The sequence below is a fragment of the Phalacrocorax carbo genome, chromosome 2 (genome assembly GCF_963921805.1).
Source record: "Phalacrocorax carbo chromosome 2, bPhaCar2.1, whole genome shotgun sequence".
Lineage (NCBI taxonomy): Eukaryota > Metazoa > Chordata > Aves > Suliformes > Phalacrocoracidae > Phalacrocorax > Phalacrocorax carbo.
Window position 1 is genome coordinate 120,355,705 of NC_087514.1, and position 27,515 is coordinate 120,383,219.

At 38.1% G+C, this 27,515-nt stretch overlaps 1 protein-coding gene across 1 annotated transcript; it reads right to left on the bottom strand.

Annotated features, from left to right (window-relative positions):
• Window positions 1-3,417: 3,417 nt before the first annotated feature.
• On the bottom strand, window positions 3,418-22,775 carry LOC104053734 (prostatic acid phosphatase). Its single transcript, XM_009515207.2, has 11 exons — window positions 22,662-22,775; window positions 16,590-16,685; window positions 15,136-15,222; window positions 14,039-14,191; window positions 11,276-11,374; window positions 9,663-9,767; window positions 8,525-8,657; window positions 7,032-7,114; window positions 5,283-5,389; window positions 4,531-4,700; window positions 3,418-3,592 (listed from the first exon to the last, which is right to left on the bottom strand). Exons 1-11 carry the CDS (start codon window positions 22,773-22,775, stop codon window positions 3,474-3,476), a joined length of 1,266 nt encoding a protein of 421 aa, XP_009513502.1. The 3' UTR covers window positions 3,418-3,473.
• Window positions 22,776-27,515: the final 4,740 nt, after the last annotated feature.

Sequence of the window (27,515 nt, forward strand, 5' to 3'; positions counted from 1 at the left end):
AAAGTTTAGAAACAACCTTTTTCTTTTGGGGTTTAATCCAAACTCAGGATTTTTTGGACTGAACAGATTTTTAAAAATTTTTTGCAGTACAGTGTATTTGTTATTCTGTTTTCTGTATCTTACCACACCTAAGAAAATGTACTTAAGTGAGAAGAAATAATATCATTTGGATCAAATGTCCCTACATTACAGGTATAAATGAACATGAGTGCTCCAGACTGAGCCGGTGTTACTCTGGAAGTCAGATAGCTACGCTGTGGTGCCCCAGTGTGTGCAATACTCAGGACTGTGAATAAACAAGTTCCAGAATGAAATCAATTCACTAAGAGGAGGATGTGGCTGACTGAGCTAGAAAGTTCTGTGTATGCACTGCTGTCTACCATAGGCACCAGAAAACCCTGCTGCAAAGCTGCTAGTTGCTACTATAATTATTGTAGAGGCAAATGACGTCACTGGTAGAGTGCCAATGGAAGAGTTTGATGTCATCAACATTACTGTTATTCATGTCAAAGCATCAGTGCTTTAAAAATCTGTTCTTACAGAAGGAGCAAACCTGAACATTCACATTTGTTTGGAAACTCCAGACTTACTGAATGCTCCATTATTTTTCACTCAAATACAATTGCAAATGTTCAGTTGTTTCTTTAATGTACTTTATTGCAGTGCTCCAAGTTGCTTGGAGACAAGACACTTTCTAATCACAGTCTGCAGATTATGCTAAGCAAATTGTAAATACAGGTGAAAAATTTAAAAAGCCACAAGCTTGTCTAAGGCTTACAACCTTTTACTCCACTGGAGAAATTATACTTGATTTAACCACAGCAAGACAAAGCATCTTTACTATAAGTGAGATTCAGGGCCTACATTACCGATGTATTAGATCTTTACTGTACCTTCATTAATTCTGAAGTTACATCATCTGACGCTTTCCATTATACTCTGTGTAACTTGTGTTCACTGGATACACTCTAAAAGTGCATGGATATTTCAAGTAGGAGTATCCGCTAACAAAAAGGTGTTCCTGCAATAAAATTACTTCATGACAGCTCCTGCCACAGCTAGAGTTGCCTCATCTGAAATTCTCTGTAACAGCTTAGGCTTGAGTAGCATAAACCACAAAAGATGTATCAAACACTTAATATTACTTTCTGTCTGGATGTATTTCTTTTTCTAAGAAGCAATCTTAGAAAAAATGTGCTCCATTCTACTTCTTGTGGAGTGCAACCAACTGACTTTCTAATATCTCAAAAACAGTTCTTACTGCGCACTATCAGTCAATGATACATCTTCGCTTGTCAAACATCTGACCACCTCTAGTAAAACACATACTTGATCTATCCTTAAGTGAGTACCAGGAGCACTGTGGCCATGGTAGTAGGGAGCTCAGCATCAGGTAATCACTGAGTTTATATCTATTCAGGAGCCAGGATCAGTTTTGCGGTTTGTCCTAAGCTTCTCCCCACTATCAGTACACGGCTAACAGTAACCAAGCAAGCTCAGGCTTGTTTCCCAGAGCTGCTGTAACACTTTTGACTGCAATATAGACCGTCTTTTAAGTTTTTGCACCAAGGATCAGAACTACTAGTTACAATCTGAAGTTTCATCCGAACCATCTGATTTAAGGATAGCCTTTCATCTTTTTGACGGCTTTGCCCCAAATTGTTATACAATAAAACATCCTTACCATGTAAGAATCAAATCCATCACTTGATTATGAAAGCCTAAAACACATAAAATGGAAATGTCAGAGCCACTAGTAAAAGCTTTTTGCTGAGTGGGAAATGCTTCTTCAAAAGATGGACGACTCAGTAGCTGAAGTTACTACAAGAAAATGCAATGCTGTTTGGAAAGTGCTATATCCCCACAAGCCTTTGCTATTCTGTCTGATTTATGCTATTTAATACCAGTACTTCTAACTACATCACATTTTAAATGTGGCCATAGCTGTAACACTGAGGGCTGATCTCTAGGTCAGTGGTAGCTGACCCAAGCTCCTGGCCTCCAAGTCGCAACCCACAGATGTGAGTCAAAGTCAGTCCAGAAGCAGCGTATTCACATTGATGCAATGCTGTGCCTGAGCTAAGCAACTCCATCTCCCAGCTTTCTCTAGACTTCTGCACCTCAACAGGACTCATTAGCTTGAGCACATGATTGCTCATTTTATCTGTTGGGCTGAACCCACAGTTGGTACCTGTCTGTATAATTGTCTTGATTTTTAAAAAGGCCTCTCCATGGTAATATAATTGACAGTATCCTCTGCAGGACTGCAGGATAAAAAAAAATAATCTTGATTCAGTCCTTGAAACATATGATGATAAATAGTATTTTATACAGGATTATTAGTGCTTATGATACTAGCTTATGGTACTAGAGAGCAATTATGGAAACATATTCCCTGCTGTTAGGAGCTTACAATCTAAACAAAATATATTGCACAGAAGAGATCAAATACAAAAATCAGAATCATTGTTTTCTTACTTTCAGTGCATGTCTTGCTAATATAAGGGATTTTGAACAGAGCAAGGAATTAAAGGAGTTATTGTAAATTAAAATGAAAGGTGGTGAACGGAGTGATAGCTTGAGGAATCATTGTAAGAGTGGCTCAAAGAAATAAGATTATAGACGGGACCTGAAGCAGGACACAAAACAGATGCATCACAGAAAAGATGCAGGGCAAGGGATCATTCATGTCTGGGAGCTCAGAAAAATAGGAAAGCATGTAGCAACAGAAAACAGATTTTAATGTATTTACTTATCCATACTACTGAGATTGTGGACACTGACCAAGATCTTGTTGCACTAAGCTTCTTGCTTGATGCCTGGATATGTGGCAGAGCTCCCCCCTAGTTTCTACTAATTTCAGTGAGAGCTATAGGAGTGTAACTCTTTTGAAAATCAGTCTGCAGACTTTTATTAGCTGAAGATCAAGGTCAAAGCTTTGCATGAATAAATGCAGAAACAGTATGCCCAAGTGCTGGTATGAATCTTTTTCACACAGTACTTGCAGCTTCTGCTCACTGAAAATATTTTCCTGCGCATCAACAAAGTAGCCATTTATAAGAAGTAAGGAAAATATTACAGTCTGTGTTTTCAAGAAAGACTCATTGAGCATGGTAAGAGAGGGTAGCAGGCTAAATGGTAATAGGCAATACAAAAAAAAAAAAAGCATAGACAATAGCATCCCTTCACCCCCTGGTTGACCCAAGAGTGATTAATAGTAGTGGAAAACCTAAAGATAGAAAGTGGAGTAATTATGTCTTCCTACAAAATAAAATTTTAACAATACCATATTTCTACAGTATTTCTCACTGCAGATATTTAGTCTTTTAGGAACAAGGCTTCAGATACCTCAGCTCTTCAAGTTTATTGAATATGCCATGGAGATGAATTTGGCCAGAGCAAACTGATGGATATAAGCAACTTCAAGGATAGCTTGATGTCTATCTGCTCTCTCTCATTTCTTTACCTTCCCTTTAAATGTCTTGGTAATTGTTTCTGCGCCTGCAGCGTCCATAATGATAAAGGAGGTAGAGAAGTACAAGGTCAAAAATGAACAACAAGCCAACAGCAACATCAAATCCAATAAAAATATCTGTGAAGGAAAAACAATAAAGGAAAAGGGAGTTAATGAAAGACATAAACGTATATAATTTTGGATACAGAGATAGCAGCCTAATTACAAATATGTACCATGGAAATATAGTTATATTTTGTTCATATTTCTGGCAAGATGACATGGGTTGCATTTACTGGCATATGCAACGTAAGTATAAAAGTGTATACATCAACCCTGGGAATGCATCAATAGCTTCCTGTGCATGGGTAAATCTTACTCCTAGGTTTTCACAGGGCAAGAGGGACCATGTGTAGTTAATGCAAACGAGGAGTTTCATCAGGAAAACACTGAATATGTGCAGGAAGGGGGAAATACCAGGACTATTGGAAAGTAGCATGTGTTGCCTTGCTCTTCGCTTCCCTCCTGAAAATAATATTCACGCAGGAAGAGGTTATCAGCTGTCAGCTGTTGGTAGTCCGAGGTAAAGGGCTGCTATATCTGCGTGGATCCACTGCACTCTATGTGTGCAGTGGAGGTTAAGTAATCCTCAATACATAGTACACATGCCAGAAATACAGATGCATCGATCTTACTGTGCACATGCAAGCCATTTTTGCTTTGCATCTACAGAAGGCCCAATGCATCCAACATACACAGGACTCCTTGCATAGTACTCACACCCATATTTCTGTCAGAAATTTTCTACAAGTGGAGCTCTAGTTTTGGCCATGGCCTTTAGGTAGCTCCTTATGTGAGTATGCTAATGATAGCTCTGCCTTCACACTAGTGGGCAAGTCTACTCTTCACATTTTCAGAGAAATGTAATTTCTGTCAGCTTTCCCTGTCTGTAGTAAAGCTGGTCCACACCTGTTAAAGGGAGATACATCTACTGTGTGAAAGGTACAAAGTTTGTAGCCACTGATACTATTTCTGCTTCCATGTTTTGTATAAAAAATACAGAGCTGTTACACTACCTTTCATTTTGTCTTTCTTCCCACATTCTTTTGACCAATTTTCTGTAATCACAGGAGAAACTAGTTCAGCAAACTTCTCAAGTGGACAAGAAGAGGTGCATCCTGGCAGAGTGAGTGGGTAAGGATCCCTTGAAGAGTCATTCCGATAATGCATTTCAATGCTATATCGCCTGATTGACAACATCAAAAAGGTTTTAAAAAAATGTTCTTAAATAAAAGGTTTCCCATTTAGAGACAGAATGTTGGAAATAGGCTCTAACATCCCATTCTAGAACCTGTTCTTCCACAGTGGAGGCTTTGTGAAAGACATCTGCAGAGCCCATTTTGCCAACGCTGGTTACATTATTGCACAGATCACCAGTCAGCTCAAAAGGCCCGTCTGAAGGCTTCTTGAATGTCAACTGCACCAAGCTCTTCTAAGCCAACTGTTTTACCTTGGGATTTATGAAATATCTTGGAAATGTTGTTGCTATCATTTAAAGAAGCAGGAAAAATTAATTTACCATTTACTTCCAGCTGGTAAGGCATGTTTTCCTCTTCTTCCTATCTTTCAAAGCACACAGATACATGCACATCCAACAAACAATTTCTTCTGGTTTTAATATAACTTTGTGCCTGTGGACTGCTCAGTGAAGTATCAGTTTAAAACTAATTTGTATCTCCTCACAATATTTGAGAGGAAAATGATTTGGGGGAAGGGGGAATCAAATTCCAAACACTCCTTGTTCTTGCATAGATAAGAAGATACTTGCCCACTGCTTTCTTGGTAGAGTTCAAAAAACTGGCAAGCCGCGTATGGTGGCAGTTTTCCATTGAAAATACTGAGAGCAATCTGGAGGGCCCCGATTGTGGTGTCATGCTATTGGGAAAAAAAAAAAATCCATCCTTGAAAAGTCAACTATCATTTTCCAGAGTAATGAGACAAGAGTAGAGAGGGAGTGAAAATCAGGATAAAACAAAACCTGTGTAAATTTGACCATAAAAACTTATTCAGTATATTCAACATTGGGAAAAACATGTTAACAGATTACTACAGACAGCAGGGGGCATTTCCAAAGAGTTACTGCAGTATGCGCCTTACATCATCTGGCAATATTTTGGAGACAGACATACTGGGGGAAAGCAAGATGTGGTCTGAGAAATAAATGTAGTTTTTCAGTGCATTTTGCTGCTCCAGCCTTCAGGAGAGTTTTCAGTTCCAAGGTCAGATTAAGGCAGTATAAAGGAATATATCCTATGGCATTTCTCATGAAGATACGAGTACTTTTTTTAGATAATATACCAGACAAATAGTTGCACTTCAAAGACTATTTTCCTTGCTTGCTTGGACTTATGCAATAAAATCTCAGTTTTGCTTTTATTTTGATGGAATTTGTTACCCACCCACCTGCAGTCTCTTCCTCTCCCCATAGCAGGTATCCCAAGAGGAGGAGCTGAGGGAAGGAAGTCCAAACACCTTGATGCCTAAATTTTGCAAGCATCTTCATATATATAATTGCTAGGCTTATATAATAGTCTAACAGCTACATTTTAATTATTATTCAGGATCTGGAAAATGTAGAAAAGGCAGCAAGGAAAATTTAAGGTATTGAGCAGTTTCTATATGAGAAAAGATTAAATAAGGTAGGACTCCATCTTGGAAAAGGAAAGATGGAAGAGGTGTGACAGAAAAGAGTAGATTCATGAGTGACCCAGGAAAAGTGAATAAAGAATGACTATTTCTTGTTTATCACAATAGAAATATTAGGAAGGAGCTAAATCAGTATTAAGTTTCAAAAAAAAAAAAAAAAGGAAGTGCTTTTTTTCTTTTAACACATAAGTCATTGTCACAGGATGTTGCAGAGGCCAAAAGTATAAATGCATTAAAAAAGTGATTAGATGAATTGATGGAAGAAAGTCTGTCAAGGGCTATTAAACACACAGACACAATTCTATCTCAGGAAGTCCTTAAGCCACAGACTGTTGGAAGGTTGTATCAGGGGAAGCATCACTCTTTGCTGGCATTGTTCTCACATTCTTCTCTGCCGTTGGCCATCGTTAGAGACAGGATAATGAACGAGCTAAGTGGATCTTGGTCTGACCCAAGTGGCCCTCTTGGTCCTCTAAAATTTAAAAAAAAAAAAAAAAGATTCCACAGCTGTATCGTACCTTTCTAAGCAGAGGAAGGGTTTGGAGGAGCAGCTGAAGTTCTGCTATGTGCCAGCACCTCTGGGCTAGAAGCGCTTAAGGAAAGATGCAACTTATAGAAACTGCACCATTAAGTTGCAGAAAAAAAGAATTATAAAATACATAGTTTTCTTTACCAAGTAGAGGTTGACTGAAACTGAAACCGAGGTGAGATCTTATGCTCCTGCTGTGTTCTTGTACTGGCTGGTGTTCAGCTTGTTAGCTGAATTGAACTGTATTTCTTTCATTTAACTTACAGGGAGACTGATTATTCTCTTTAAGGGTCTTTTACTGGTAAAGTCATAGCAAGATTTATGAAAGATTAGAATACTCACTGCAGAGTAGACCTCCATTTTTCTTGGTTTTGAAGAATTGGCAGCTTGTTTAATACTATTTAAAATATAATTCACAAGGACACCTTAAAAAGATGGGGACAAGGAAGAGGAAAATGAAGGTATAACATATGCATAGAAACCAAAAAGGGAAAAGATTTTGAGTATCAAATAGAGACATCTACTCAGGCCTCATACTCATTTTTTAGCTTACTACAAGTTCATAGCTGGAGAGAAGATATTACAGAGTTGAAATACATCATTCATCATCCAGGTCAAGTGAAGTGGCAGGATTTAAAGGAAATCATCTAGAACTACCCTGAGAACTGGGGCTGGTGACACTTCCAGTTTCGTTATGCTGAGACCTCTTCTCCATCATTTTTTTGTCTGTTTGGAGTGTTGCAATAACAATAGCTGTGCCAGCCTTTTCCTCTCTAGATCCTGAAGAAATATTTCTAACTGTTTACTTCCAACAAGTCACACAGTATCAATTCTTTATTTTTCCAGTGCTCATTTGTACTCTTTCTCCAGACCAGAGATATTCTAAAGCCAATGGGGTAAGGGCAGCAGAAATTCCCTGTAGCACAATTTATGCCATTCTAGGGAAAGAGGGCATAACTGGTATGCCTGTGAACAGCAGAAAAGTCCTGACCACCTGATATGGCCAGCTACCAGCTCATGGGCTTTAAGGCAGTTCTGAGCCTGTAATTACTATATGGCTTAATCCAGTGATGTATATGCCTAGATGATGAGGCTGCTAATAATTCTTTACCTGGGTCTAGGCTGCAGGGTAGGTGCATTACAAAGCCGAGCCCCTAATGGTCCAGCCTGCAGGTATTCAAGCTCACTTGGTTGGGTTTCCCGCTCATGGACACCTAGGGATCATATGATAAATGCCTGGGTTGTGTCCTGAAGTAGTCTCCAAATGTGCATAGCTTGTGCCCCAATTTTGGAGATAAGCAGTAGTCCCAGTTCTTGCAGTATAGAAATAACCTGAATCTCTCATCTTCTATTCTGATCAGACTGTTTTGGAGTGGCTTTATGTCAGTGTCTCAGAGAGCTACCAATGTGTTACCAAGGCTTTGGCACAATAAATAACCAGTACATCAAACAGAAGAACAAACACCAGGAAACAATTAGAAACAATGTTGAAGAAACAGAACTTAATTGTAATCTAACCTAATATCAGACAAGTAATGGGCATACCCATGAGGGCTTGATTTTTCCCCTTGCATTTCTATAATATATCTTAAAATCCTAATCCCTTAAAAACAATGGGATAACTAAAGACATCAATGTTTACACCTTGTTTCAATATCTCATCCATGCAAATGCCAGCATTCAGCACATTTTCATGCTTAATATGGCATCCAATCTCCATAGTTACAAGTCAAGGTTCTGTATCAATAATTTTGCATAAGTAAAGTGAGAGGATGTTACATGTTATTATAAGCATCGTGTCCTTCTTCCTGAGAGCTATGAATTTTTTGATTTACCTCCTTGTAGTCGTGATTTCTCTTCTGTTTTATAAAGCCCAAATAGCGATAATAAGGACAATTCTGCCAGTTTTTCCATCTTGTTGATTACATCTTTGGTGGCCCATACAGGGAGAGTGTAGTTGTGAATATCCTAGTGACAAAGGAAAACAAAATAATATTTTTTCCTTCTACTGGTTTCCATCATCCTATTCCCCAGCCACACACTAGTACATGTAGACTCTCTGAGGCTGTCCTGCATTTCTTTGCCCTGAAATACATTTTGTGGGAATGGGGATTAGCCTGAAGTAGGTGAATGGGAAGAGGGGAAACACCTGTATGAAGGCGCTCCCTTGTAGGGATAATGTGTTCTTGCTAATAGAGATATATGGTTTGGTTTTGCTAGAGTGAAAGGTAGCAGACATAAATCTTATCCTCTTCCTTTCCTCTGGGTCTTCAGGGTATAACCTAGCTCCAACTTCTCCTGCATTTTCCATACAGTTGTCCAGATAGCAGTTCCATTATTGGCCATTTACAGACAAGTGTCACTCTCCAGTCATTTAAGAGTGGCAGTGTCTTATAGTGTTTAAGTGCCTCAGTGTGTGGAGGATATATTCAACGGCCTTCATGTGCTGCTGCTAATGACTGGGGCCAAATGGAATCATCCCATGCTTGCGGCCAGTCTGATTTTATTCACTGGTAGCAATCATGATCTCCTAATTTTCTAGCTGATAAATCATAATCTTACCTCTCATTTTCAACATCTAAGTATTTTGGTGTTTACCTGTTGATAAGTTAAAGAAAATAATTTCATTTTCCTGTTAAAAATCATAAATATATCCTAGGCAGCATGAGCAAATAATTCTATAGCAGCGTATTGAGAAGGAAAATGAGGGAATAAAGGGAATGGATTTTGGTACTAGTGATTCAGGATAAAACATCAAATGGAAACTACAGTTTCCCAAGCTGTAAATCATGTTTTTTGGGGTTATTTTTTTACCAATGCACTAAATTAGAACTTAGATTAAAATAAAATAAATTAAAAAAGGCAATCCAGGAGAGAAGGCAACTAATTCCTATAAAACCACATTGCCATGGTTTAATTGAAACCCAGTTTAGGAGTTATATTCTTTCCCAACCTCTATTGCCTTATTATTACCTCACAGTGTAGAGTATCATATGTATTCCAGAGCTGGAAATTGTCCATTATTTTAAGATTATTTAGTTCAAGTCCTGTGTTAACTGCCATTGTTTGCAAAAAATCCTGGGGGGAAAAAAGTGAAGACTATACCACAAATACTCAATACATATGGAACATATATGCATACAGTCTCATTACCACCCAACCTGACAACACAGTCATGCTTAATTTTAGACAGGTGAAACCCTTGTAGTGGAAGATTTTGGTTGCAGATTTAATTTTGTAACCATTTCAAGGTACTGATCTCTATTTCAGACACTGCTTTTTCTCAGCCCTGCTATGGTTAAGTCTGGGGTCTCTCTGCTGCACTCTTCTCTCCCACCTCTGACTGCTCCGGAAGGCTACCTCAGTCACTTCAAGCCTTCAGATATAAAGAAGAGGAAAGCACTAATGGAAAAGGAACATGAGAAAAAAGATAAGGAGAAAATAGAAAATTAAAGAGAGCTGAGTCAAATATTCAGAATGAGGCAAATAGAAATTGAAAAGGAAATTAGGTTTTCCTTCTGCCATTGAAGGGGAGCTGAATATCAAAATAATAGTTCCACAACAGTTCCCTTAGGGATTCTTGCTGCGTGCTACCACAGAAAAATAAAGGGACTTCTTAATATCCCTTATTCCCACGTTACCTGTTTCATACTAGTAGCTGAGAGAGAGGATAGCTCTGAAGTCATAATTTACCTCCCACTGCAGGTGAGGCTGGCCAGAGTAGCTGAGCTAGCAGAAAGTTAGAAATAAACCAAAAAATGAAAACAGTGGGTTTACCCCAAGCAGTAAGCCTGGAGTGACTTTGAGAGAATGTGTACAGGTGCGGTCAGGGTATGACGAACACGAGACCCCTGCTTTATTTGTGCAGTAGTGCTATTACAAAGTGCATGGCAGGCAAACAAGAGAGCCATAGTAACTACTGTCTAGAGCAATTATTATCCACAAGAACATGATTGCTTGAGGCAGGTATACAATCCATGTATCTACATCCTGCTGCAGCACTGGCATGGGAAATTTTGAATCTCTGACTGTGAAGATTTGTGTCAAGGCCGAAACAGAAACATGTCTTATGATGTATCCAAAATGCATCCCAGACAACTTTATGTAAGGTAGGGGGTTTGCATGGCTGGGCTTGCTTTAGTTTTCTGTTGTAGTGTAGTGTTGTAGTGTCAACTCCAGAAAGTCACAGTAGGAAGGCATAAACCTTCCCAAGTTTCAGATTTACCAGATTTTTTAGAATTGGTTTTGTACCACCCTGTAAAACTGGAAGTTGCTGCACCCAGAAATTTTTTCTGCCGTCAGATCATGGTACTTTAATTAGATGCAGCTTTAAATAGTCTCAGAAAATTATTGTTAAATTCACATTTAAAAAGAATAATATAGAAAAATATGAGAAATGCATAAGCATATCAGACATATTTTTTGACCTTATTGGTCTAAATTTCTGATTTTAAGAAAGTCCTCAGGATTTTTTTCATTTATTTATTTTTGCATTTTAGCAAAAGGAAACAATGCAATTCCTTAACTTCTACATCTTAGTTACTTTCTTTCTTCCTAGATTTTGTTTCCTTTTTATTTTGTCTTACCATGTATGGTTGTATTCTACTTTGAAATTCACTAGATGTTTGTGTTTCATTCTGAAGTTCATCAAAACGGGGACAGTCAGGCAGAGGAAAATGCAGCTTCTGAAACAAGAGAAGTAAAACTTAGAATATTTCTAGTATTAATCAACACACCTATGGTTTTTCTATTGCTGATATTGCTGATGTAATATCTGTTAGACAGATTCATGGCTGTGCTGCAGCTACTCCATAATGGTTTGTTTGGGTACCTTGTTCATGAATTCGGTTAACACAAGCAATGGACTGTGGCAACTTGACTGTAACAAGTGGTTACTTGTGGCTATGATAGCTTGATTTCCCTTAATCTAACTGACTTTGGCAAAAAGCAATTATGCATGTCTGTCAGGGGATTGGTTTGAGAAACAGATCAGGGTCCATGATCAGGAATTTTAAAAAGCTATCATTTCCCTCTTAATTTCTGTATACCCCCAGATGTAGCTTGACTCCACCTGGTACTGGAATCTGAATTGCTTCTGCATATGCACATCCTGCTCTCATCTCTTTGGAGGAAAGCAGCATATTATGGTAAACATTTGAAGTACTACTTAATGGACAGAACTTGAAACAAGAGTGACAAATAAATTGTGCTCCTGAAATATCAGAAAGCTGTGAGCCTAATGGCTCTGTTCTCGTTTAGGGGTATGGTTCACTTTTAATAACTCCAGGTGTATGCATTACGAGGTCACCTGAAGTACATACATGATCTGAACCATGTGTAAATGCATATGTGTCCATCAAACTCTGTGCACTGGCAAATATGCTTTATGCCAATTGCAGAAGGACAGATGATACCTGACCCAGCATAAAGTGTCAGTAAAAAGTTTTCATAAGCGAAATAAGCTCGTGGTGATTCAGCACTTTATGTCACATCACTAGAGCCAGCACTACCAATATTATCCTGTAACCACACTGATCATGTCAAGAGACTAACTTAATATACAGTGGTTAACTTCAATATCTGTGGCTTATGTATGTGCAAGAAGGTCTACCCTGTCCTGGGGTGAACATTACCAGACTGCACTTCCAGTGCTTCTCTTTTCTCTTTGATTTACCAATGTGAAGCTTGCAGCAGCCACCAACTGACACTAGCACACTTTCAGTGGCGCCGATTTCCAAGGGTGCACTTTTTCTGTAACAGCAGCACACTGGAAGGCGAAGGCTCAAAGCTGCAATATGAAACTGGGGAATGTTGTTTAATTACACAATAACAAATGCTTCTCTTGCTGTATGGCTTAATTATCCCCGTCTAGGTGTTATTAATTAAGCCACTCCCTTTGGCCTCATTAAGCAGTACTCAGTACTGTTGCCTGTCACGTCTTGATAGGTCTCCGTGGCTGAAAAATAAACTGTGATTAGGTTTTTTTACAGGGCTGTACTTGGCCTCGATTTCCCACTTTGTGTTGCGTAGGGTTTGAAAACATCCTGAAACATCTGCTTGGTTTAACAAGGGGACAATGTTTTTTCCAGGTGGTTTGCGTATTTAATAGGAGTTTTGAGTTGCTCCAGAGGTGTGTTTCAGTAAAACATCAATACCCACGCCTGAAGTAGCTGCAGAGTGATGAGGTACTAGAGATTCCTAGAAATGAGCTTGCCTTCTCCAAACAGGTCATTGCACTGCGCTGTGATTCCCCTAGGGGCTTTGAGGTTTTATTTGGCCAAAGCTCTGACCACTTCGATGTTTTTTTCATCTTCTGGTAAAAGAACTTCCCCTGGTGTCCCAGATTTAAACAACAGTGACAGCATTCTTTTCTGTTGAGGGACAGAGTCAAACTTCAAGCTGAATCACATGGTGCCTAATCCAGTGTGTGGACACCCTTTCTCTCTGTACCTGCTTTCATGCATGGCCTCCAAGAATGGAGGAATGCCAATGAGAGGCAGGTACGGCCACCCCCTAATGACAGAGTCCTTCCTCTGATGTTGGTGACTGGACAGGCAGTTATTTAATAGGGTTTCTGTATACATTTCCTTAAAGTCAACTTCTGTCCTCAAAGCCAGAAGAAAATTAGCCTTTCTGTCATTACACAATGACTTTTTGTCCTTGTTCAACACACTGTTCCTTACACAGTCCTTGTCACAGGAGCCAGTGAAATTAAAATCTAAACCTGAACCAGCCAGAGTGAGCTACATATAGTAAAACTTCTACAAGCCTTATTATTCAGGTAGGTCTGCTCTTATTATGAACCACAAGGCAAGTGTTAGGGTTTCGTTAAATGTTTGTATAGCACTGAGCATAAAAGGGCCCTTGTCTGTAATTAGGGTGCGTAAGTGCTACTCAAATAGGAAAGTAATAATTGAGAGGTCATTACAGTGGCTGATGGAAATTCCATTTCCTGATTAAACTATGGTACAAACTTGCCAAGGAGGGGAGGTCTGCCTAGCTGATTGATGCTTAAAAAAGCACTTGTTCTCTATAAAGGTTTAGGGCAACTTCCCTATAATATTGTCCAAAACTATCCTTGCCAGGGGAAATGTTAGAGCTGTACCTTGAAGAAAATGGTAGTGTGGATGACAATTCAGCTATTCTGCAACTACAGGAGGAGGATTTTCATGCAGCTATTGCAGTTGACCTATGACATGCTTGTCAGCCAGTAGCTGCAGTTGATGTTTTCTATTAGAATGAACTCAAAAAGAATAGAAAATATTTTTGAGCTTTTTTTCCCCCTTTTTTCTCCTTTTTGCTTCTGGGAAAGTTTAAGGCATTGTAGGAAGTGTCCAGCCAGTACTCACCCGGTCTGTTGATTTTTCCAAAATATGAACTGGAATGGGTTGCCAGAGAAGCTCAGGGTTCCAAATTTGGCTGCCAGTTGGTGGAAAGAGGCCAGAAAGGTATGACTGGGCACTCATAATGGTGCGATCATAATCTGTACTTTGGATGTAAAACTGAAGATAAAATGGCAAAGAGTTAAAAATAAAATGGAAACAGTAAAAATAATAAGGAAATTTTACCCAACTCATGAATCCTGGCTTCTGGTTTTCAGTTTTATATTTTTGCATAAAGTCAGGTGAACTCAGCTTTCTAGGGTCCTACTTCATTTGCATAAATGGAATTGCCAAAGAATCTTTCAATTTGGAATCTAACCCTCAGACTGAACTAAAAAGAATAAGAAAGCATGATTTAAAAGAAGGAAGCTCTCCATCTTCTGAGATTCAGAGGAAATTGATATATGTAGACACGGCACTTAGGGACACAGTTTAGTGGTGGACTTGGCGGTGTTAGGTTTATGATTGGACTCAATCTTAAAGGTCTTTTCCCACCTATATGTTTCTACGATTCTATGATCTATCTGCTATACCTCAGGAATGAAGGCACTCAGGACTGTAAACCTCTCTTGGAAGCATGACAAAGCTATATTTTTTAATGCCTTCCCATCAATGCATCCCTCATGTATTGACCAAACGGTGGTGGTATCTTCCCCACAATGGATCTGTACCTTATGAAAAGCACATCCAAACAACTGGTTAGACCTCCCTTTCAAAGGATGAAAGATGTGAGCATGGCCCATCACATGGCTAGATATGCATTCACCTTTCAACAGGGTAGAACAACATTGGCTCACTATCTATAAATTCCAAATTATTTTGCTGGTGTGGAGCTGTTCAGTCCTGGACAACTGGGTGGTGGAAGACCCAAAATGAATGTAAGAACTGAAAGTTAGACTTTAGTCTATGTTTTTTACCTTGGAATAAAAGCCTGACTTCCAAAAATGTTCTTCTATTACATTATATTTTCCATTAATGAAATGAATATGATGACGTGCTTTTAACTAGCACAAGTCCATACTACCGCAATACCGGACAAAAGTCCTCCAGACAGTTCTGTATACCTCTTGCCGGTTGTATGTGCTGTTCAGAAAGGTGGAATATCTTCCTCTCACATACCGTCCAAGTTCAAATAGCTGTTGCATTCCAGTCTGTGAGGCAAGCATGCAGATTACTGTTAGATCAAGGTGACTGGAGAATCTTAGTGTTGAAGTTTTTGTCTTCAGCAATCAGTTTTTAAGTGATCATTAACCATTTGTATAATGCACTGTATATGTTGTTGATCTAGAATTTTTAACATAAATACTCACTTATATCTATGAAAAAAAATATATGTTCTGAAATGCTAAGACCCCAACATCTGCTACAGGAAAGGCAATGTGTCTGAATGTATACAAATACAGTTTCCACGGTGCTGTAGCTCTGTAGATGCTCCTGGAGTTATTCATAATCAACATTGTAAAAAGTATGCCAGTTAGTGCCAGATGAGAAAGGATGATTGATAACCTAGTATTTATTATTGTCATTGCTCTGCTATTTGGTCAGCCTGATAAATATGTGGCTTGCATTTCATGCCTTAAGTAACATTCTTCCATCTTTGCCTTGGTGTGCCTGCAGCTGTCTTAGATTGCACACTGTGTTTTCTGTTATTCATTTCCAAAGCTGTGAGCTGAACTTTTTAACTTTTAGCTGTCAGAGAAGTACATTCTTACTACTGTTGCTAAAAAGATAATAAAATAGCAGAAAGCTCTCAAAATAATCTGTGTCAAAGCAGAAACTTTTTTTCTTCTTACAACATAAGCTGTGTACCTGGGGATAGTAATATGTTGTCCGAGTGTCTGAATTTTACAGATCTTTCAAGCCTCACTTCAAACAGTAAATGCTGAAGTGTGTCTGATTCATGCTTCTGCATCATGATGAAGTATTATTAGGAAATGCATTGGCCTCTCTTTGCTCCAGAATTTCATATGTCAAATACAGTTAAAGAGCTAAGGCTTGATGTTGAAATGCCAGAGCAAGAAGTATGTTCAGTGCATCCTAGTGAAACCCTGGGCTGAAAGCAGCCTTATTAGAAGACTCATTGTCGCCAGAAGCAGCCTTGTCCTGCAAGAATCCCCTTGTTTTTGAGTAGGTAGTTGCCAGTCAAATGTTGAGATGTGGAGTCATCACCTGACCTGGTGGGCAGGTGTCTTTCCTTTACCCTGTCAGTGCTTAATGGTCATTAGAATTTCATAGATTTTAAGAGTACAGACAGTGTTTAAACTGTCATTTATTTGAATACAGACACACTATCAGGAAGTTGTTGCTTTTAGGAAGGTAGTTATAAAGCTGTGATAAGCAAAATTTCTATTTAACAGTAGTTGGGTGAATAATGTTGCAAAAATGTTTATGAATTACAGAGTATTGCTAATACCAACTATCAGTACTTGGGATTTGCTAATATTACTGAGGCACACATAAAATCTGCCTACTTCCTATTTTAGTAGCATATATAAGTGCTTCTGAGAAATCAACATACCTTGGTAAGTTGTCCAAATCCCTGAGGCCATTCACTTTCTTTGTGTAGATCAGTTGGAAAGTTTACAACTGGTGTTCGGTCACCGTGTCGGAAAACCTAACAAAGTTACCAGTAAAAATTGAGTTAATTACTGTTAACATTCCTTTCTTACCTAGCTAGAAGTCAAGCATGCGTTATACTTCCAGTGCCATTTTTCAAATGAAAATACTGGAGAGTCTGCAAAAACCTAGTCAGGTAGGATTGGAGTACATTCTTTACACACAAAATTAAGTATAATTATACAGGAATTTAGTGGGCATGAGCCTGATGATTCTTCTGCCTAGAATATAAAATTAATCAGTCAAGGTGTTAATGCTGAGATTAAATCCATAGCTAGGCACCTAGACAAGAAATCTGACTGAATTTTGGACACTCAGCACCTCTGAATACTAAACCAGTTATATGAGAATTTAATGACTTCGGCATAGACACCTGAAACTTTTGGTAACTTCTTTTTCATAGCAGTATCTTTAAAAGTAATTCCATGTACACATGGATCTTATGTTTGATTTCTCAATCGTCCTAAAGTATAAAGATGAATACGTATAAACATTTACACTGTTAGCTTACTTAATATCTATTAATATTTTTACATACATATATGAAAATATTTTTGAAAGTCTGCAGGATTTTTTCTTCTGTTAAATTCAATGAGAGCAAAGAGTTTGGTCACTTTCCTATCCTGGACACCCCAGCATGGTGAATATTAGTGTGATACATTCAATCGTATGTTTTTATCAGAAAACTAAAATGAGCCTTTTTGTATTTTTATTCCAGCATACAAAGAAAGTGCCAACCCTAGATTAAATAGTTCTGAAAAACTCTGAATTACCCTTCCTAAGTGTGTCATATGTGAGCTTAGAAAAATGAAGTACACAAAAGTTTTACAAGAAAGGAAATGCTGGAATACAAATTCACAGGGCTCCAGACAATCTTCCGGGATGCTGATCCAAACTGTTGCAAAAGTTACCTTTCCTTGTATCAGTGTTCACATAACCAACCTGATTCCTGACTTTAAAAAATAAAATAACAGTGTGGAAACACGATATATCTGTTCATAAAATGACATTTATTCCATAATACCTCACTGGTATATAGCTTGATTATAATTCATACTGTCCATTGCCTCATTAAGCCACATCATTCTTGCCCAAACATCAGAAAGGTTTGTACACGCTAGTTAGTTTGCCACTCCCACTGGGAGGTGTTTTATGTTTATATTTTTCAAAGTAAACACAAGCAGCTTGGCTAAATTATTTAATTACAGCACACACCCTTTTCATCAGCCTTCTGTAATAATATGCACAAACCTCTGCTAGAACAGGTAATTCAGAGATGGAAAATACTATACTTTAAAGGCAAATATAACAGGTTTTCTCCTTCTGTTCATTTTCTACAATGGACAGCAAGGTTTGCTAGAGTAGATGTTACCATTAGAACCATGTAGAAAACTGCTTATTACTTTTTTGCTTTGCTAGTTGAATTTAACTGAAGATGTGACCAACGTGAAATGAATATTTTTCAGCAAATCAAGGAGGTTTTTTCACTGTCATCAACAGCATGTCGATCAACATGAAATTGCACAGTTTAAGAAAAAAAAAACAACACCTTTTTTTTTTTTAGTTCAAGTACAGCAAAATGGTCCATAAAATCTTTCTTAAATATTTTATTTTTGCTTCTCTATGCAATTTTTAATTCTGTACATGTCTTTTCTTACTAATCTGGAACTCAGTTGGTTCTCTATAATAATTTCTCAGTGCACCTGTAGTGAACAGGAGAAGAGGTAAAGAGCTACATTGTCTGGTGATTGATTCGGTTGCATGCAAGAAGAACAAGTGAGGAGGACTTTTGTGTCACTGCTTATTTCCTTGGTGTTTTGACATGCTGACATATATAGGTGTCAGGTAGGATTCATTAGCTTTTCTGGACAAGATGATGCCTCTGTAAAGAATGAAGGTTAAATTCCCAATTACAGTGTAGCTGCATACTTTCTTGTTCAATTATCAAGCTTCACAGAAAAGCATTTTTGTGAGTAACTGACAGTTGCTTAAACTGACTGACATGATTAAATTACTATTTCTTTTTAGACAATATGTAGCAAGAGGTCAATGCTTGGCCAATAAATATGCCCTTTTTATTAGTGAAAAAATACTGAAATTGTGATAAATTTTAAATATTGGTTTATAATCCTTTGTACTTAATGTGCAACATAACCCTCAGTGTATATTTCACTCACAACAGTCAACTCCTAAAAACTTTCAGTAAGCCAGAATGGACTAGCTTTTTACCTAAACAGAGTTAAGAGGGCAAAGAGATAAAAGATATTCAAATATATGTGGGAGCAGAAGATGTAAAGGGGAATATTTTCTCATTTTGTAATCTTAAGAAATGGAAGCAGTGGAGGGTGTTCTCTTCTAAAAAACTGCACAGCTTCTTTAAGTCCACACAAAACAGAAAAAAGTACAGTTCCTTGTTTGTATTTCTGCATCTTCATCTCACAGTGACATATAACTATGATATTAACACTAAGTTGGAAGCAGCAAGACAGAAACAAATACTTCTAAGAGCAGAATCCTGTTTTTAGGAGCTGAAGGACTAAGTCTCTCAGCTTCTCAGCCAACTAATTTTTGTTTGTGCTCAAACCTGCTTCTTGCTTGCCACTTCCAAAAATGCCCTTGCTTCAGTTGCAGTTGGAAATGAAACAATGACCTTATGAACAACCACTTAACCTAAAATGCTAACTCATTCAGTCACAGTCAGCTACATTTTAGGGGCCTGGTGTGTTTTTTTTTTAGTTTAAAACTTTAAGAAGAGCTTGTCTATTTGACAGTTCGTCTTCTTCATTAGAACAACTGATACTGTTAGGGAAAGAGAAGGTATCCCTACAAAGATGGCCTTGCTCATCAATATATATTTCTCAGCATTCATCATTTGGATTTTGTTAAAAAGGAGTTGATCCTTCACATTCATTTGAAAATACGTGTGCTGCAGCATTTATTACTCTTGGCCTATAGCTTGCCTTCCTGACCGTTCAGAAGACATAGAACATGGCAGGATGAGAGAAAAGGAAGGAGGAGGCACCATAAGGTGAAAAGACACTAGAAACCAAGAAGAAAGGGAAGGCAAGAAGGATGTACACAAAAAGAGCAAAGCACACCTGTTTGGTATACTCATTTCAGCACTTCTATCTGAAGTGCTTCACTTCAGTCAGGTCTCAAAAGCAATAGATAGATAGTTACCAAATACCCTGTCCTTCAGCTCTAATACAGCTTCAGCCTGATGTGGTGTCTGGGTTCTTCCATTCACTCTCTGTAACTTTGAGAGGGTGATCACTTCAGAGCAAAATGGCCACATGACTCAGACTTTAGCCAGCATTTGCTTCCATTGTTGTCAGGTGAAAAATCATACTGGAGAAAAACTTGTGCGGAGGGGAGGTTAAACTGAAAATATGGCTTGTGTAGCATATATAACATTTTCATTCAGAAATGCCATGAATTACAGTGAATTATATGCCTCTGAATAATAGTGAGCCTCTTACAGACATGTTTATTGACAGACTCAACTTCAAACAAAAAGATTTCTTATTCTGAAGCCAGCAATAGGAATGAAGAAGCAAGAGAGAAATTGAACCAGTCATGCTGCTAGTTCAGGGAAACTGTAGATGCAGAAATAATGCGCATGTTTAGTCAAGGTTTCAAATGGCTTGGCTTGATTAGACAAATAGATAACAAGCTCAGTCAGCACTTCCTGTCCTGAGTTACAAGAAGAAAGATACGATGAAATCACAGTACCTCAGAAACCATACTTCTTTGTATATATGACAGGTGAAATGAGTGCGTGTGTGGATGCAGAAGTTACAAGTCAGAACTTCTTTATACAGAGGCAATAAATGGTATTTCCTTTCAACTTGCATACCCAATGGTCCTACGTATTTTCTATTTTCTTCTCTTACATCTAGTTTAAATTCAGTGCACAAGAATTATGATAAAGGCTAAAGTTTATATGTGAGGAAGAAAATTAAAATAGCGTTTTGACAAACTGGCTTGCATTCCAGCTTTTCAGCCAAAAGGACTTGTGTCCAATAATCAAAATGCACAGAATCAGCACAAAGATAGAAATCATGAGGAGACAGCAAGACACCTGCTCAGAGCATAGCACAATTCCAGAAGTGACCAAAAGGGAAGATTTGTCTGTTTTTTCTCCCCTGCAAATGTATTTTATGTTGTGCAATGCTGCTAACAAAGTTCTAAAAAGTCATTATGACACATTTTCACAATGAGTAATACTCTCAGGTGAAAACATAGCAACTTACAGAGTACAGCTGGAAAATGGCTATTGAATTATCTCAGAAAGATGCCTTTTAGACTTACCTTGACTGTATTCATACCCTCATTATATCCCATTACATCAGTGAAATGTTCTGGGACCAATTCATATCCTATTTATTTATGCTAGCAGTTCTGTTCCCATGAAAATTCTATCAGTGAGTTCAGAAGGCAAAATTCAATCAAACACACAGAAACCATGCTTTGAGAAAAGAGGTGCATGTTAATAAAAAGGTTAAACCTGTTGTTACTTTTTAGGCAGATTAGTCAGTCTGAGAAAAAGTATCAGGCATAAAAGGAAGACAGTTTACATGAAATTTACCTATTATTTTAATATTAATTGTGATAAGCTGCCCTATAAACAAATGAAGTGGTCTGTTTGGTTTGGGTTTTTTTTTTTGGTAGGTGGGGAAGGTGGCTGCATAGCTATGGTAAGCAGCTGATTTTGGCTAGGAAGCCTCTGTCTCCTAGTGGTGAGCATTTCCTGTAACTCTTTCTGCAAAGCCATTGCTTGTTGGAACACAATAACAGCTGCAATTCCATAGAAGTCTCCTTTCCTTCAGAGAGTTAATTCTCCAAGGCTTGCTGACTGCCTGATCTCATCTGTGTGTCCAGTTCTCCATCTTATCATTGAAACAACATTCAAGTATATTGCTATACACAGAACGTTACTGGAATTAGCACTGAGTCCTTGCTGTGTGTAGTGTCTGATAGAGCAGTAAGCCTCAGCAGGAATAGAAACTGGTTTTTCCTGTGCACTCTGGCTTCTCTCCAAGTGGCACATCTACGGTGCAGCCAACTGACAACAAGATATTAAACACTTTACCTAGAACTAGATGATATGTTTTAGAGACAGTACTTCTGTCTGTTATCTGTATGTGCACGTGATGTCTCTAATAGAGAAAGGTGGAAGAAGACCTTAAAACTCCTATTTATAAATGTGAATTCCAATCCCTACAACTTCGTATTGAAAATATCCCTTCAGACTAACTATTCTTTATCAGTATACTTCTTATTAAAAAAAGAAATTAAGATGAAAAGGACTATGATGCAACCTTCACGATCCAAACTATTTCACTAAATTAATCTTTTACCTGTGGTTTTGGGGAAAGTAACATCAAAGTAGTGTCTAGTTACTTTAAAATAAGAAATGGCCTAGCAAAAAAAGATTACAGTCTGTTTTCAACCTAACTGCGGTTAATGCAGCATGTATCTCAAACCTCTAAGTAGAAAAGCCCTTTTCTGTTTCTCAGTATGCTGCTGTGTCAATTCAGTTATTCTGAAATGGAAAATACTATTGTTTTTGTGGTAACTTCTGTAGTATCATAAGCTTCAGCTTCCAAGCGCAGAGGAGGTAGGCCATAACCACCAGCTCTCGGACTATGCATCAGAGTGTCAGCTAAATTAAGCAAGAACAGGTAAACTTAGACCTCCGATGTTTTAGCTCCTGTGTACTACGCGTCTACCACAAAGCTAAGTTGTTTGCTTATCTTGAAATAATTACTAGGGGTTAGGAGATGAAAATTCTTATAACTAGAGGCATTTTTATCTTCTTTAAGTAAAGTCTTCAAACTCAATAAGCAAAAGGGCAGCAGTAGTTACTTCTAAGTCTAAAAAGATGCAAAGCAACTGCACACCTTGCTTGATTCAACAGCCATATCAGATTCCCTGTATTCCCTGCAACAAAACAGAAAACAAATCTACTTACTACAACCACAAACTTCAGTTCTCTTTCTGCAGTAGTCTGCTGAAACAGAATGAGGATAATATGAAAAGAAAAACATAGGATCCTAGATGGGTTGGGAAGCCATATCACTCCCATCCTGGCAGCAGATGAAAAAAGGCTTCGTAGCTCCAGCAGCTGCTCAGGCTGAACAGCCCAGACGTCAGGCTGCACTTTCAAAAGGGGTGGAACTGCTGCTGGTGGATTTCAAATCCAAGAAGAATGTTGTGTGACTACGCAACAAATTGCATCGCCCTTTGTTTTCAAATTACTGTTTACATTCTATTTAATCAAATCATAATTCAGTTCCTTTTTCTCTGTGATATTTTTGTCTTTTGGAGTGTAAGGATGAGGTTAAAATACGAAGGAGTTGCTAAGCATTCCTAATGTTTCAATCTACCTGTTCTGTTTCCACTTCTCAGGGCTTGGAATTTTTCCAGACTATAGCATGGCAACGAGGATGAACTCAGAACCAAGAGCCAGGCAATACTGTTTCTCTTTTCTCTTTGCTGCTCAGTTAGTCATCTCTCAGCTACCCTCCCCTCCTTTTCCCTTTCCTCTTCTACATTGTCACTGTGGAATCAGAATAATTATTTCAAACAACACTTCATGTAGATTAAAATTACCAGTCCCTCAGTTAAAACAGTTTAATAAATCTTGAAACAAGTATGTTCTTGGTCATGCTATTTACTTTTGTAAGAGTCTTGTAAGCTCCTTGCTGGGCAGTTATCTGATCTTCAGTTTCTGTGGGTTGCTTTTCTTTTCCCTCGGAGTATATCTATACTTCCCCTTTTGTAACTGCTTATGTCAAGTTCTTTTTTGGCCTCAATTGCCTAAGAAATTTCTTGTGAACAAGCCCTGGAGCTCACATTTTTATTGTTACTGATTAAGAACAATCTTTCTGACAGTAGTTCACTGGCTTTAAGATAATTTCTTTGCTTGCCTTTGCTGACTTCCTCTCTATAAAATAAGAATAATGATACTTCTAGACTTGATTTCATACGGATTTTCTAAGTAAGTGAATTACAGTTTGAAGAGGCCTATAGATAGAGTTCTCTGAATGTTAAAACTTAAGATCCTCTGTGTATTGTCCGAGTCATCCCATTCCTGCCATACCCAAACCTGCCTCAGGGTCTTCTGTTGAGCTCTCTGCAACAGGTATTTTACCATTTACCAGAAATTCTGTCTCTAGGACCCCAAACTCCACTAAGTCTCAAGTGCTCTCTTCTCTGAACTGTGTGAATGACTTTATGTATGCATTTCATCTGATGGATGGCAGTAGGAGGGAGGAGGACCACAGCTCCCAGACTGCCCCATCTCTCTTGTCAGTCCATGCCTAGTTTTCAGCACTTACTTGGACTTCTTTCTTCCTCCACTGTTATGTCCCCACCCTCCTTTTTGGTCTCTCCTGGTGTGATTGTGCCTGTACAGAAGGTGTAAGAGACTAATCTGTACTTCATAAATATACATTACTTTGTCTGTCTGAAAACAAATGTAAGCTGATCACCTTCCTCTGTTATTTAAGAGTGCAGGTCATTAAATATACTTTCTTTAGAATATTTTAATATGCCTCAAAAATCCAGAATGGGTGTCCTACTTTTTTAATCTATGTAATTTTTTAGATAGGTGGTTCCTAAGCTTTTTAGAACAAGCAATCCTTGTTGGCTCTCAACATTTTTTCTCATCTTTCCTAAGCCCTTACCAGGAAATGAATAACTGGTTAGTTTTTAAAAGACTTGCTGGTTTATTGTGTTTCTTTATGAGTGACTATGACTAATGAAGTGTCATTATTATGGATCCCTTCTAGTAACTTCACTCTATACATTAACTCGTTTTTTGTGTGATGCTGGATGGCATCATTCAGGAATGTTTGAAAATATGTAAAAACTGCATTTTATAGCAAATCTTTGCTAACATCTCTTTAAAATGATATTTCAATGCAAGACTAAGCATATGATAAATAGTTCTGCTTTCTGTGGCTTCACTCCTCCCTTTGGCATGTATACTTTGCCTGTGAGATTATTTTATGCCCAAAAGAATGGGCACCACAAAATCTTAAAATATATCTCTACCTATTCCAAAATGGAAGAATACTCTCATTCATGTGCCATAGTGATTAAGACAGGGTCATGTAGGTAATCTGTAAGTATTTGGGTTCCTTGCTTGTCTTGGATTGTCTCCATTTCTACTGTGTATTTGGCAGCTATAAACTTGTCATATTCTGCAACAATTAAATCCTTACCCTTTTTGGGAAAAGTTGCTACAAAATAAAAACATAATTCCTAAATCAATCTAGTTACAGTTGTCAAGCATTATAAAGCAAGTGGATCTAAACAATTTGAATCATGTTTATGTTTATTTGGCCCACTGGCATATATTCTTATTATGAAGTTATGGCATTAAGTAGAATTAGCTTAAACACAATCGTCCACTTTAAGTGCATGTATTTATCTTGAAGGCTTGCTGAAGCATAGCTACATTGGCTTTGAAGTGGACTGATTGCAAAAGAACCCATGCTTCAGTGTATGCAAGGGTTACCTTAGGTAACTGCTGCTGGTAGAGCACAACCTACACACTGAAAGGATGTAAGTCATTGCAGTGAAGACAGCTGGATATGAAACTGCTGCTGCACTCACAGACCAGGCTACTCACACGCTCAGGTTCTGTCACTAACTGACTTTATAGATCAGCACTTAATCTAGTTTGGATTTATTTGCAATTATTTTTTCAAGCTTTTTTGAGCTGAAAAAGGCAAAGAAAAGAAAAATTTTGGGTTTGGTGAACAAAGTGACGCATTTTCCAGGCACATTTTCAAAGCCCTTATGATAAAAGCAAAAGACTGTCTTGCAGTCCTGCATTGGAGTGATTTCACCCAACTCTGGGGAGTGGGAAGGGACAAAGGAGTTCATTTGTGACACAGGAACAATTAACTTAGGCTGGTGACAGGGTGTGAACCTGTATCTTGCACCATGGGTGAAAATGCCCTAAGCGCAAAGTTACTATTCTAAGGCAGGCGGGAGGAAGAAAGTGTCTACTCTGCGCTTTCTAATGATTTCTTAGTTTGTCCCAAATTTGTGATATTCAGCTGGATACAGGGCACTCATTGATTTTCTGTGTGGTCTTATGATTAAGGTAGTTGCCTGAAACACAGGAAGCCTAATTTGCACACCAGGAAATATGTAAATAAAGTGAACAGCAGTGAGAAAGAGGCAGAACGCACTATTCATCTTCATTTTCCCCTCTGAAACTGCAGCCTGGTGGGATTTTATTTTCTGGAAGATGTAGAGTCAGATCCTTTTGGTAAATGAGGGATTTGAACTTGTGTCTGCCACAGCTTTACATAAAAAGAAGAAACACCTACTTGTAGCACTACCATGAAAAAAATCAAAACTAGTCAATGATTTTGATCCATATTTGTGAATTATGTGGAGTTTGGGTAGTCAGTAAATAACCCAAAAGTAATAGGAGGTGGTGAAAAGAACAAAAGTTTTAGTCCAGGCAGTCCAGTGCCACATTTCCCAGGCAGGACAAAATTACTGTTGCTTTCCTGTTGTTCATTTCCCATCTTGCTGACTTTGTTTCAGTGTATGACAGGAAAAACAGTGAGCATCATGAGCTATGTCTCACCTGTATTACAGAATCTATGACTATTCAGGTTATTGTGTGATAGCAAGTCTTCAAAATATGGCTGGGCCGTCTATGCGTTGTTTGTGAAATAAGAGCAGGAGTTGCATTTTCATGTGAACCTGGTTTTGCAACGTGATATATATAAAAAAAATCTTCTCCTTTGCATTCTAAATAATTCCAAAGCTGAACTGCAATTTTTTGTTCATTTCTTCTTTAAGAGGAGCTGAAATGAAACTGTTTATGGTTCATAGCTGTGAAAGACTATGGCACAGATTTTTCAAATGGAGACAGCTGGTGCAGTTGTAGAAAAACATAATTTAGAGAATTTTATTATTTGTTCACTGACATCCCCAATTTATATTAATACAACAAGATCTGGGCTTGATGTTTCCAACTTAATGAACACCAACGTTTATTTTTCCTTGAAGTAAGCAAGCTATAAAGGATGTCTTCCTTTTTGTGTTTCTACAGTGATAGTCCTAAGAACAAAAACCTGATAAAGAATGTGTGTGATGGGGTTTCTGTTGAATAGGCATGAGGGGAATAAAATAATTTAGAATTATCTTAATTTGGAAATTTGAAATTTAATTTTGCTCAACAGAAATTAGAATGTTCCAGGATCATTAACCAGGGCATGTAGCAGGGAAAAAACACAGTCTGATGATGTGATGGAAAAGGCATTGCAGTGAAGACAGCTGGATATGAAACTGCTGCTGCACTCACAGACCAGGCTACTCACACGCTCAGGTTCTGTCACTAACTGACTTTATAGATCAGCACTTAATCTAGTTTGGATTTATTTGCAATTATTTTTTCAAGCTTTTTTGAGCTGAAAAAGGCAAAGAAAAGAAAAATTTTGGGTTTGGTGAACAAAGTGACGCATTTTCCAGGCACATTTTCAAAGCCCTTATGATAAAAGCAAAAGACTGTTGGTGTTCTGTGAGCAGTGGCCTCAGCTAGGGTGCACTTCCAAAGCTGAACTGGAGTGCTGAGGCCAGGGTCCAGCTCCATGATCCCCCATACCAGACAAATCTGTGGGACACAAGAAGGGTCTTCATGCAGTTCTGAAAATTTTTGAGAGATGGATTTGGGTGAGGAAGGAGGAGAGGTACTGGGAACTGGAGGCTAAAGACAGTCATGAAGAATGTCTCAGCTCTGTATTGCATTTTCTATGTAAGTCTGTCCAATCTAGGAAAACAGCAGAAAAGTTAC

Excerpts from the sequence above, each read along its gene's own strand:
- LOC104053734 (XM_009515207.2), bottom strand. The coding sequence starts at position 22,775 with ATGGGAGTGATATGGCTTCCCAACCCATCTAGGATCCTATGTTTTTCT. Across the intron at positions 11,375-14,038 it reads TGGAAAAATCAACAGACCGG|AAGCTGCATTTTCCTCTGCC; the intron begins GTGAGTACTGGC and ends CTCTTGTTTCAG. Across the intron at positions 4,701-5,282 it reads CTCTACCAAGAAAGCAGTGG|GCGATATAGCATTGAAATGC; the intron begins GCAAGTATCTTC and ends GTTGTCAATCAG.